Here is a 12803-nt window from a genome sequence, read left to right on the forward strand (position 1 = left end):
CCCTTTTTTTTTTGGATACATACAGCTAGGTATCACAGGAAGTTCCCTCAAAGCATAGGGTTTTACTATATATGATACCGAAAAGACATAAATGGAAAAATTGATAATCAATCAACTGATATCATAAAAGTGATAACCAATTAGGTGATATTCATCAAAATTCATATGGAAGTTTGATTAATCAAACCTCTTCTCTTATTATTATTATTAGTAGTAGTAGTAGCAGTGGTGGTGGTGGTGGTAGTGGTAAAATAGCCCCTCTAGCTCACAGCCAAATACAGCTAATCCATATTCTTGCACTTTGGGCTGAGTTACAATCCAACTAAATGTTAAGAAATTCAGTGGTTTTAATAAGAAATTAAATATTGGGAGAATGACGGTTCAGCCCAGTGTCAGAATTTGTAGGCTCAAAGAACATTTGAGGTAGGTGTCAGTTCAGAATTGATGCTAATTCATGGGCAGGTATGACGCATATAGTGTGGGTTTTTGACATTTTGAATGTTTATAGCTCTACAGTGGAAATCAGAAATCTACATTGGACTTGTCCATACTTCTCCCTATTGCTTTTACTTTGTGTTTATCTAGTATAAAGTAACATTATTTTATGATAATCTTTTTAAGTCCTTTCTTCGTGTACCCCTTTTGGAATTTGCTCATATGAGAAAGATTCCTTTTACTTTAGAATTTTGACTATTTTAATAAAGTTTTTTCAAGAACTTCTCTTTGCCCCCCTTTTTTTATGGCTTTATAAAGATACACACTTGAGGTTAGCTCCTCCCCAAACTCCCCTAACCCCGGTAAAAGCAGGATTTGATCTCCAATTTCCACTACAACCAGCTAGAGAACTAAGAACCTACCAACTGAGCCACCATCAATTAATCCTTCCTTGGTCTCTCTCATCTAATTAAGTGAAGAGAAAACCTTACATCCCATATTGCCTAACAAAACTAAGCTTTTTATTTATTTGGAATGGTGATGAAAGGTTGCTATTGTTATCACACATAAATGCATGCATTAAATTGGGTCCCACCCAAGTTGCACCTCTGGTTAGGGGTAATCATCATCATCATCTTCATCATCCATGTCTTATCCTAACTATATGGAGTTACTATTTGCAAATTTGTTCGATTTTGTTTATTTTTTTTTTCATTTTAAGATTCAAAATCAAGCAAAATTTTCAAAAACTTGGTCATTTAGAATGAAAAATCAGCCCACATTCATTTTAAGCATTTTTGTGAAAGTACTTTTATGAAATTACTTTTATCAAAGTATTTTTATGAAATCACAAAAGCATTTTTACATAGGACACTTGTCACTAGTCAGTCTAAAAAGAATTCATTTTTTAGGAAAAGCATTTGGTTCATAGCAATATTTTCTCATTCTGCCTATTTTACCCATTCTTGTCCATTTTAAAATTTCATCTTGGGTAATTAATAATGAGAATTGAACCAAATATGGCCTAAATCTCTCATTCCAAAGTTGAAATCCATGCATTCTAAAATCGAAATATTCTCAGTTCAGAAATTGAAAATTTGGAGCTTCCTAAATCTAGAAACCAATTTCCTTTTTTGTGGGTATGATGTTGTTTTGTTGATCTAATATGTAGCACCTGATTGAGGGGGGGAAATTGGTTGACGTTAAAAAAACATTTTCATGAAATTTTAGTATCGTAAATAGCCAGATTTTGAAATTAATTTTGACCCACATTTTAATTTCATCCACCATTATGGAATATGATAACATATATACAGATAAAATTTAGGGAGAATGACGGTTCAGCCCAGGGTCAGAATTTTTAGGCCCAAAGTACAGTTAGGGTAGGTGCCAGCTCGGAATTGATGCCAATTCACGGGTGGACATTGATGTATAGAATGGGGGTTTTTAACATTTTGAATATTTATAAGCCTGCAGTGAAATTCAGAAATCTGCATTGAATCTGCCTGTACTGGGTCCAACGTATCCAACTGGTCTCCAATCCGAAACATACCGATCGAGCTGCAGAAATGTTTGATTGAGATGCAGCTTTGGAACCTCTTTTGAAGGTTCACCATTAGAAATTCTATTCTTCTTTTTCTTTTCTGTGTTATGGTACTTATTTTATTCTCCATTAGGAAAAAGCATTAGCTATGCTCATCCATGCAACACTCACTGCGTTACGAGGGAAGCCACTTAGAAACCCACGCAGTGCTTATGGGCAACAAAAGAGACGGATCAACCCATTAAAGTACTTTGGCGGATTGGAAAAAAAAGAAGAAAAATCTGGTCCCAGATGCTTTGATGCTTTGGAATCGTGAGCTTCACACACCGAATAAAAATATGAGCGATCGTGTGTGGATTCCACTAAAAAGGGAAAACCTTCCCTCAATTTTTTATCGTCGTGGAAGAGGACGAATCAGACCATCAGAGCCGAAGAAAAAGCAGATTAGAAAGATGAGAAATTAGAAAGACAACAACATGTCAATGCTTCTTTCTCTTTTGCGTCATTTACGCATTCGTTGGCTTGCCGTTGCCGGAGACGCTTTACATCCACAACGTGTCCACTCTCCACTGGGCACGAACATTTTGGTTAGTCAAGTTTTGTAGTTCATTCGTTGATATTAGAGGTGTCAATGATTTTTGAAAATCTAATTTTAAATTAAAGATTCGAGATAATCAATTGAATTCGAATGTTCAATTCATATCGAATAGTTAATCAAATTCGAAATAAATTACAATCTTATTTGATAAATATTCGAATTTGACTGATTATTTAGTTTTTATATAAAATATTTAAATGTTTTATATAATATATAATTAAATTATATAAATAATTTATATATTTATTAATTACCTAAAATAATTAAATTATCAAATTTGAATTGAATATTTAATCGAATTCGAATTAAAATATTAATTTTCAATGTTCATCGGATATCGAATCAAATTCGAATATCGGATTTTTTAATCGAATTTGAATTCGAATATTGCCTGATTCGATTCGATTTGAATTTGATCCGTTTAGACCCCTAGTTGATATTCTCTGAGCCACCATCTAGATGTTTGAAATTAATTAGTTCGCTATAAGTCTTTTATGAATAATTAAGTAGTACGATACCAATTATTATATTATATAGGTCAATTACATGAGTCATCCATCTTCTATTGTTTTAGTAGGTGTTTGGCATTTTGTACTGGGAGCACAGCACTGTTTTTTCATAAGCTGGGCATGTCTGGGTTGTTATCTTTTGTTTGGAAGTGGTGTTGTCATATAAGCTGTTTTTTGGAAAAACAACACTGGTTTTGTTTGGTGCCAATGCTATAGAATCGTTTTCACATTGGTGTCACATAATTGCACCGCTGATGTGCTATTTTCTGAGAAAACATCGAATTTGGTGTTGCTTTAGACCACACTTTCCCAATTTCTAAGGCATAGTCTGAAGCAACAGTTTTTATGAAAAAACGATACCAAATAAGAATTCTGAAGCACCGCTTTTCTGATATGACACCTACATGACACTATTTTCTCAGAAAATGGCATTGATGTCAAACACCGCCCTAATCTATCTATAATTATCATCCAGCAAAAAAGCCCATGCAATGTAAAGGCTTCAGCTTTAGCTTAGGAATTACTAAAAAAACAAATTGAAAATTACTTATTTTATTACAAATATAAAACCATCATTGTCTTCATCATCTAAATCTAAGTTTGTAATGTTAAGGGCAGCCAGTGCCAATACATTACTCAGGTCGCAACGGAACAACCCAACCGTTGAATCAAGGCCAACACTCATCATATCCTATTCCATCATATCACCTAACTTGACAGATTACTTCTTCTCACCTCACAAGTGTTTCATCACAAATTAATATAAAAAATCTATTTATTTCCTTTATGCATTTACCAAGTATTGTTGAATTTGTATGGATTTGCTATCAGTGGATCGGATTTGTTTAAAAAATAAGGCTATATATAGGATCAAGGAATCTTCCTTCTTCCACAAATGTATTTGCCTCTTCCTCTAGTTGTGGAACAAATTGGATTGGTGCCCGGCTCGCTCATAAAGTGTTGTACTGGTTGTAGTAGAGAACTTGGATAGAATCATGCCATCGTCAGGCTACCCCATATCCCCATTGTGTAACCCATTTGCCTAACAACCAAAACCACTGATTAGAGTAAACTACGTAATCAAGTGGGTACTTTCTTGTTGGAGTGACGAAAGATTCAATGAAACCACACTCTCACTACTGAGTAAATCATGACTCATGAGTCATAAGCAAAAGCACTCACTCATTGTCATTGGTTGATAAATTCACAACTTCAGACAATAAAAAATTTGTTCAGGTTTTCTTTTTTTCAGATATCGATCCAATGAATGATAAACAGGTAGAAATGCTAAACAAGAAAGCATTCATCAGACCTCAAAATTTTCATTGGATAACAAAAAAAAATAAAATAAAACAATAATATCAATATAAAAGGTAAGATTTTTTTGGGTAGGAGAGAGAGGAATTAGTGGGAGAGATGAGAAAGGGGATTGTGGAAGATAGAAAATAAGAAGAGTTTTAGGTAGACCTGGCAATCGGGTTGGGTGGTTCGGGTTTGGGTTGTGTTAAGACACTTCGGGTTGATTCGGGTCGGGTTGGATTACCAAATGCTAGACCCTAATCCTAAATGTTCAGGTTAGGGTTGACCCATGGGTCAATTTGGGTCATCCCAAAAAATAACTGAAATTTAAAAAATAAAGAAAAACTACATGAAAAATGTCAAAATTAAAGAAATTAACCTTAAAATTCCAAATATAAAATAAAAAAACTTGAACATTTAACAATTTAAAGAGTAAAGACTAAATAGAAAAAATTAAAGAGTAGAAACTTCTAACAATGCATAAATAGTCCCAATTAAACTTGGCAATCAGGTCAGTGAGTTGATCCATGACCCAACCCAACCTAACCCAACTTTTTTCGAGTTGGATCAGGTCGGGTCATTCTCACATTCAGATAGTTAAATATGAGACCCTAACCCTGTTTTTTCGGATTGGATTGGGTCAGGTTCATGGATTGGTCAACTTATTGTCAGGTCTAGTTTTAGGAATTAGAAACTAATAAGGAGAGAGAGTTTGACAGTAGTGATTAGATCATGTGCTTAGAAATTAATAAATGATAAAATAGAAAAACAAAAATAAGAAGAAAATAAGAGATTGATTGCTAGCCTAGCTCACATGTGAACTAAATTTCACATTTTTTTTGAGAAAAATCATTAAAAATGCATAAAGAAATGGGCAATAGGGTCTCCATCTCCACATATTTGAAACCTTTGCACCTCAAATGGCTTGAATAGCAGCTGGTCAAGGACCCTTGACGTCATTTTGAATAAGAAAACTTAACATGGCATCTAAAAAATCTGAAAGTTGACATGTGACCAAAGTGCTGGTAGCTAATGCTGATGCTGCACCTTCACATCTATTCTATCTTAGAAAGAAGCAAAGATTCCAGATTCCATCTAGTGAACCACTAAGCTCTCTCTCCTTTTAAGAATCTCCTTTAATTGCGACATTGTTTGTATCATGTATTGGTTACAATTGATGAGTTATCTTGACTAGGTCACAATAAAATTGAAATGGTGATTGGAAGTTTGGAACAATGCACAGACGAGGCTCATTATTGCTAAATGGATCACATCCATTAGACATTGGCTGTGTCTTTCAGGCTTATGACTTAATCTTAAAACAACATTTAAGTGGGTAAATGTGGAAAGCAACTAAGCACCCAAGTTGGTGTTTTGTGAAGACACCTTAATTTGAAGTATGACCTGTAGATCACAAAGGGTGGATACCCATGTTTGTCTCACTTTTTAGGTCAATTTGATTTGCGTCTTTAGCCTTTGATACATAGAGGAAGTGCTATTGTATCTATATACAAACAAAGAAGAGTTCAAATCCCCTGTGACCACTCACAAGTCACAACAACCGCTTGATCTACTTTTGAGTTTTGGGCTTGGTATTAGGTGGGGCTCTACAGACAATGGATGCCAAAGGGTTTATATGGGGGTTAAACATGTGCTCAATTAGTTCGAACTTCAAACACAATTGGAATCAACTAAAAAAATCAGATTTGAGTTGGGTTCGTTGGGTGGTTAGGGTTCAAAAATACCAAACCCTAAATCAATTCAACCGGGTTGGGTTAGGGTTGAGGCTTCACTTAACCCAATTCAACCCGACTTTGATGTAGATATTCATGTGTATATGGTAGAGACTAGAGGGAGTGTTTTGGGTTCTTGTCCTAGGAAGAACAAGAATTCAATCTTGAAAGGATGTGTTTTGATTGCTTTTAATGAAAGCTTATTGTGTTTGCTAGGATGGCCAATGGAGGGAAAGTGAAGACTAGTTTGAACAAAGCCTTGCACACTCCAATGACAAGCTGTATTTGTTTTGATTTCAGAGGATGGATTTATTTTATTTTACAGTCTCCTTGCAAGCAAGTAGAAAGCTTACAGTTACTCCGGGGGTGTTTTACAATGCGAATTGTGTTTCTTGTTGCCGGTTTTAAAAATAAATCAAAATCATCGGGTTTAAAAATAAATTATTTTTTAAAACAAAAACACAAAAGATCATGTTATTTATTGTGTATGTTTTTTGTTTTTAAAACTGAAACAAAAAACATATTCTTGAATTTCTAGTTTAAAAAACATGTTTTCACTTTTCATGTTATATAAATCATATAATTTTTTATATACTACAAAAACAAGTTTTAATTTTGTTGTAAAAACCATTATATTGATGGTTTCAGAAAACAAGTTCCAAAAACATATATTGTTTTCTGAAACAAAACCAACTTGTTTTTCTCTTTAAAAGAGTTAAAGCGATTTCAAAAACAAATGAAAACAAAAACATTCATGTTTTACAACGCCCCCTTCATGTCTCCAATTCTCGTCATTTAATCAATCTCGACCATCAAACGTTCAGCCCCCTGCTTGCCGCTTTGCAACAATCTTGATGCTGCATTCTTGAATGATGATGCATGGTCGTCGATTGAACTTTACAATCGATAGAAAAAATGCTAGCTTTACCAAACAGGAAGTTATATATACAACACGATCTTAGTCTTAGAAAGGTGGGAAATGTACAAGCATTTATTAGTTATTACAGGCAACGAATGAAGTAGACTTAGCTTAAATCGACATGAAGCTTAATGGACATGTACAATAGTGTTAACAGTGCACCCTGTGGAAGTGGAGCATACGGTCCCAGGTTCATACCCACCCACATGGCTACCACCACCACAGCAACAATGCTGCTACTGGTTTTACCACAAAGCCAACTTGTGAATGACAGGGATAATGTAAGCAGGATACCTCTTGTACCACCTATAATCCATGCAATTAGATAACCTATTTTATATCCAGCATCCAACTTCTTGTCAAGCAATGCATTCAGGCTGCAAAGTGTCAGAGACAACCGAGATCCAATAGCCTTCATAAGGAACAGAGTGAAGAAGGCGGATCTCAGGACTTCACTAAATGGTCCTCTCTCGTTGTCGGGGCTTTCTTCTTCATGCATGTCATCTGTTTCACCATCCGAGGAAGAATCCTCTTCACTAGCATAATTTTGTTGCCTGTACCTGTCACGCCACATCTGCTTCCTCAACTCGGCCCACCTGTACATCCTGATCTCTTCATCAAATTCAGGGACATGCCTCTTCCATGGCCTGCCCATGTTTTCCTGAAATTTAAGTGTGCCATCATATTGAGCTCTTGTTGCTTCGTTAGATAACACCTGTTCAATAAGCAAAGAGACTTAGTTTTTGGATTCTTAACAATTCCAATAACCTCTTAAGTCATATTTAAAGACTGTTACCTTACAAAATAAAGGTTACAAAGGATTCTTACATCATATGCAAGACGGATGCTCTTGAAAACCTCACCAGCTTGTGAATCCTTACTAACATCAGGATGATACTGAAATTACAACAAGAGATATAAAGTGGAAAAAAAGAGAGTTAACATCAGTCTTTTGATGAATTCATAACCACAAAAAGAACAGAGAACATTAAAAGGATAAACATTAAAATTTATACCAATAAAGTTCAGAACATTAAGATGTAAATTAGGGAGATTAAAAGTTATAAATAATGAAGATTTGGTACATCAAAGGATGCACAAAAAAAATCAAAGAAGTACAAGAGTGCCAAAGAGAATAATGTAATTATAGCATTTTTGTCGCCTAAGGCCTAACAATAATAAAGCAACCTATAAAATATATCAGACCAAATGCGTTATCCAGATAGGTCCAGTCCAGGTTAAGTGCTATCAAATAAGAGGATCTGATATTCGTCTAAAGCATATTTCATGAGAACAGATGTCAGAGTCAGGAACTCTTCCACCTCAGAACTGGGCTTAATAATACATATAGCCATTAGAATAAATGTTTCTACAAACTGTGTTATTTGGCCTCTAGATATGAGTGGCTGAAAGTCTGAATAGGTTTTATTATGAGTAACAGAAGCACTTGATGTGTGACTTTAAGTGCTGACCCCCAAAATAAATTGGACCTTTAAGGTGTATAAAAGAAGCAGAAAGAGGATTTTTGTCTCTTTGTTCACTTCTACACCAAAGGCCTAGCCTCATACCTCATCATCCTCAGGTGTGGAAGGGTCACCAGAGATGGTGTGGAACCATTCAAGATCATTGCTGCCTCCCATAGATGTTCTGTTCAATGTTCAAGATTGTACATTGTTGCCTTTATTCAGTTAAGTGGGTCAAGTTGAGGTGGAGAATGCAGAGGAGAGCTATAATTAATTTGGTAAATCTACCAGAGGCTGCATAGGAGCCTGTCTCCATTGGAGCTGCATTTTCTGAGTGTGTTGGAGGTACTGGAGGGTCATCAGGCTGTATTGGTGATCCAAGTGACCAACAGGACTAAGGTCAGGTCCATGTTGTTTGTTTGTCTGAAAGGAGGCAGTTAAGGGCTGATATAGAGGAGGCTATGCCCAACTCAGGAGGGCAGGAGGTGAAAACTGTGAGCTGAGGAGGAAGAAAATAAGGAAGCCATGCTAGAGGTTTAAACACCCAGTGGCTGCCAGCAGTTTAGAAGAAAAAAGAAAAAAAAAATGGCTTGGGTTCCTCTTTATGGTCAATTGGAAGAATTTTCACAAGCTTGGGGAACATGAGTGGAAGGATGTAGAATTGAAGGTTCATCAAGGAAGAGTGGTTGTTGCTGGTAGAAATGGAACAACAGGGGGGAAATGGCATGGAGGTAGGTGCCAAGGATGATGAAGTGGAGACTAGATCAAGTTCAAACCCAAAGTCAGAAATTGACAAAGGAAAAAGGGGGACTTGAAGCATAATCTGGGTTTAACTCCAAAGGTGGGGAATGGGAATAGGCTGCAGTTCTGGAAGGATACTTGGTGTGAAGATAGACCTCTTGCTGAGTTTTCCCTCAGCTCTTTCAGATAGCAGAAAATCAGAATGGTCCAGTGGCTAGTCAGTTTGAAGTGAGTAGGGGTACTATTTCTTGGAACCCTTCATTTAGAAGGTCATTTCAGGACTGGGAAGTTGAGAAAGTTGTAGATCTCTTGGGGTTGCTGTACAGGCAGTCCATAGACTTGTCGTCTGAGGACTCTTGGAATTGGAAGTTTAGTGCGGATGGTATTTTCTCTGTTAGTTCTTTTGCTGGGGTTCTGAATTGAGTAATTCATCCAAAAGTTCCAGCTGAGAAAATTTGGAATCCTTTAGTTCCCTCTAAAGTGAATGCTTTGGTTTGGGCAGCGGTTCTGAATAGATGTCTTACGAAAGAATCCCTGGTTAGGAGGGGTGTGCAGATTCAGGACCTGCTGTGTGTTCTATGTGGCCAAATGGCTGAAGACGGCAAGCATCTGTTCATTCACTGTTCTGTTACAGCTACAATCTGGAATCATTTTCTGTCGGGCTTGGGGCTCCAATGGTGTATGCCATGCTCTGTTAAGGATATGTTATGGAGTTGGGAGCTTAAGGGTGGTTCCAAGTTGGCGAGGTGCATTTGGAGTGTCCTGCCTGCAGCCATATTATGCACAGTTTGGACTGAAAGAAACAGAAGAATCTTTCAAAACAAGACTTCTAATATAGATTGCTTGATTGCCTTTGCTTTCGGCAAGCTCATCTCTTGGGTGGCTGCGGCCAAGGGCCTCCAAGCTTCTGTTCTTTGTTCTCAGTTGAGATCTAGGGACTTCCTTGAGTTATGATGTATTGTAGGTGGTTTTGTGTGTTTGGCTCCTGACATTGGGGTCCTTGGTTGTAATCTGTTTTCTCAGTGTTTCTTGAATAAAATTTTACCTTACTTTTCTCAAAAAAAAAAATGGAGTCAAGTAAAAAAAGGAAGAAGGGGTAAAGTAGGGTTTAGTTCAGGTTCAAACACAGAGTTGAAAAATAACAGAGAAAGAAGAGGTAAAAGTTGCAGATATAGGAGCAAGGCTGGAGGAGTACTTGTGGCAGAGCAGCAAGGATTTGAGAGCACAATGATAGAGTTACTTTTTGTGGGTGGATAGTTGTAATAGAATGACTGTTTTGTGTTTTCTTGTCAAGCCACCAAAGGGTTATGTTATCAACTAATTTCAGGTGTGTCTCATTTTATTTTATTTTTTTACGGTATTCAGCCAATATGTTCACGTTTGGCATATTTTTGGTTGGTCTAAATAAAGTATGGATTCAAACCAAGTTGTAAAATGTAACTTGTTGATTGTAAATTGTGGTTCCTGTTGGCTTGTCTGTGAACAGTTAAATTGACAAAGGATCTAGCTTTAAATTTGAAGCATATATTTCTTTGATCTCTGAATCCACATACCAGTGGTCCAAATACAACATAACATTTTTTTTTATCAATACAAGTACTACATAACATAACCAATCGTTTAAAATCGACTATACAAATCACAATCTGCTATAGATATCTTTATTTTCCCATGGAAAAAAACAAATGATGCAAAATGAAGTCATCTCTACTGCAATGTCATATTTGGATTTGAGATACAACGTCATAATGGAGGCAATGAAGGCTGAACAGAACTCATTGGCTTCTCCACTTAGATACAGTATTGACTAAACAGCTCTCCTCTCACCACCACCACCAAAGCCTCATATATGACATATCTTAAGCTATTAAATAACCATGCTTCTCACTCCAACTTTAGATTAAAACAACTATCTCACTAAACAAAATTCTTTTTTGTTTCCTTTTTTCATTGTAAGAACTATACAAAATTCAAACATCTAGAAATATTTCACAAAAGAACACATTTCGTATATATCAGGAGGCATCTCTAACATCACGATAAGAATTAACAGAAAACAAAATCAAGAACGATCTTCTCAATGTCCGATCAATCCAGTAGTGGTAAAATCTAATACAGCCCAGGGGATGAGTACCCACCTTTCGAGCGAGAAGACGATAAGCCCTCTTGATATCGGCAGGGGAAGCACTAGATGAGATGCCCAGCACGGCATAGTGGTCCTGCTCGCCATTGATGGCCGCTGACGCCACAACTGTTCGACGGCTCCATCGATGCGATTGCTTCCATGAGACCCCTAAGAGGTTTCCCTTGACGCCGGCTGATACCCCAGCTCCACCATTGATGGAGCTCGGGTTCACTAAGAGGTATACCTGCATTTTTCAGGCATTCCCTTCGCTCTCCTCCGATACCAAGCCCTCGCTGCTTCTCAAGATTAGGCCTTGTATCTTGGGCCGGTCCGGGCCTTGCATTAAAAACCGAAATTTGATGGGATATTTCGGCCGCTTGGACTAAAACGAAATTTCGTTATATCGGCCTAAAAGCACAATGTATGTTTTTTTGTTTAATTTTTGAAAATCCAAAATAAATAGTGTAGTACTAAAATCATTAAAACCCATTAAACTATGAATATTATAATTTCGGATGATTTAAAATATTATAAAACTTCAGACAATATGTCATTGCCAACATTTCTATTTTCCCCCTAAATCAAAATATTTTCAATTTTTAGTTAAAACAAACCTAGGTTAACCATCATTGTCCTAAAGAGGGGAGTTGCATGTATCACTCAATTAGTATAAAGCAAAGGCAACTAGATCTTTAATCCTGTTTATAGGAATATGACTATAACAACCCCATGAGATACGGACACCAAAAGATGACCATGTTTTATTTTTAAATAAAAACACACGCACAAATTTCTGAAGGGGTAGAAAGCAAGATATATTGGCTGAGATAGACAACCGCGTTTTGGAATGTAGTAAGCTATCTATATTTATACTATCTATAAAAGAGCCAATGCACTTTTTTGCTGGAATTTTTGTTGGACATTTTCTATCTTTTGGTTTAAACATATAATAGACAATAAAAAGGGCATATATGTCTTTTACTCTTATTTTAGCAACTGTCCACTTATAACTGTTTAGAAATTGCCCACTTATAACTGCTCAAAAATTGTTCATGAATTATAATTAATTTTGTCTTAAAGATACTGCCATGTGCAAATACACGTACGTACATGTTTGCTAATAGACTATAAAAGCCCCATGCGATGCATGGGCTGGTATTGAAAGATAACCATATTTTATAAGGGAGTGATTACAGGTTTCATAATAAAAGCGAAATTGAAACGGTTGTGAGTAGCCTATACTTTGTCTTTTATTTTTTATCTTTTTAAATAAAAAAAACCACAAATCTCTAAAGGAGAGAAACAAGAAAAAATATATTGCCATGGACAAATGCGTTTTAGAATATATATATATATATATATATAAGATTATGTTCAATTTTGGCATACTCTTCATGTTTCCATCAATACCCCATGGCACATCATTGGATGCAAAATA

At 36.2% G+C, this 12803-nt stretch overlaps 1 protein-coding gene across 1 annotated transcript; it reads right to left on the minus strand.

The window, feature by feature from the left end:
• Positions 1-7026: 7026 nt before the first annotated feature.
• On the minus strand, positions 7027-11693 carry LOC104597677 (Chaperone DnaJ-domain superfamily protein). The gene is made up of 3 exons (XM_010259373.3): positions 11379-11693; positions 7865-7933; positions 7027-7751 (listed from the first exon to the last, which is right to left on the minus strand). Exons 1-3 carry the CDS (start codon positions 11613-11615, stop codon positions 7143-7145), a joined length of 915 nt encoding a protein of 304 aa, XP_010257675.1. The 5' UTR covers positions 11616-11693; the 3' UTR covers positions 7027-7142.
• Positions 11694-12803: the final 1110 nt, after the last annotated feature.

This window comes from Nelumbo nucifera, chromosome 7, assembly GCF_055504915.1.
Source record: "Nelumbo nucifera cultivar China Antique chromosome 7, China Antique-T2T, whole genome shotgun sequence".
NCBI classification, from domain to species: domain Eukaryota; kingdom Viridiplantae; phylum Streptophyta; class Magnoliopsida; order Proteales; family Nelumbonaceae; genus Nelumbo; species Nelumbo nucifera.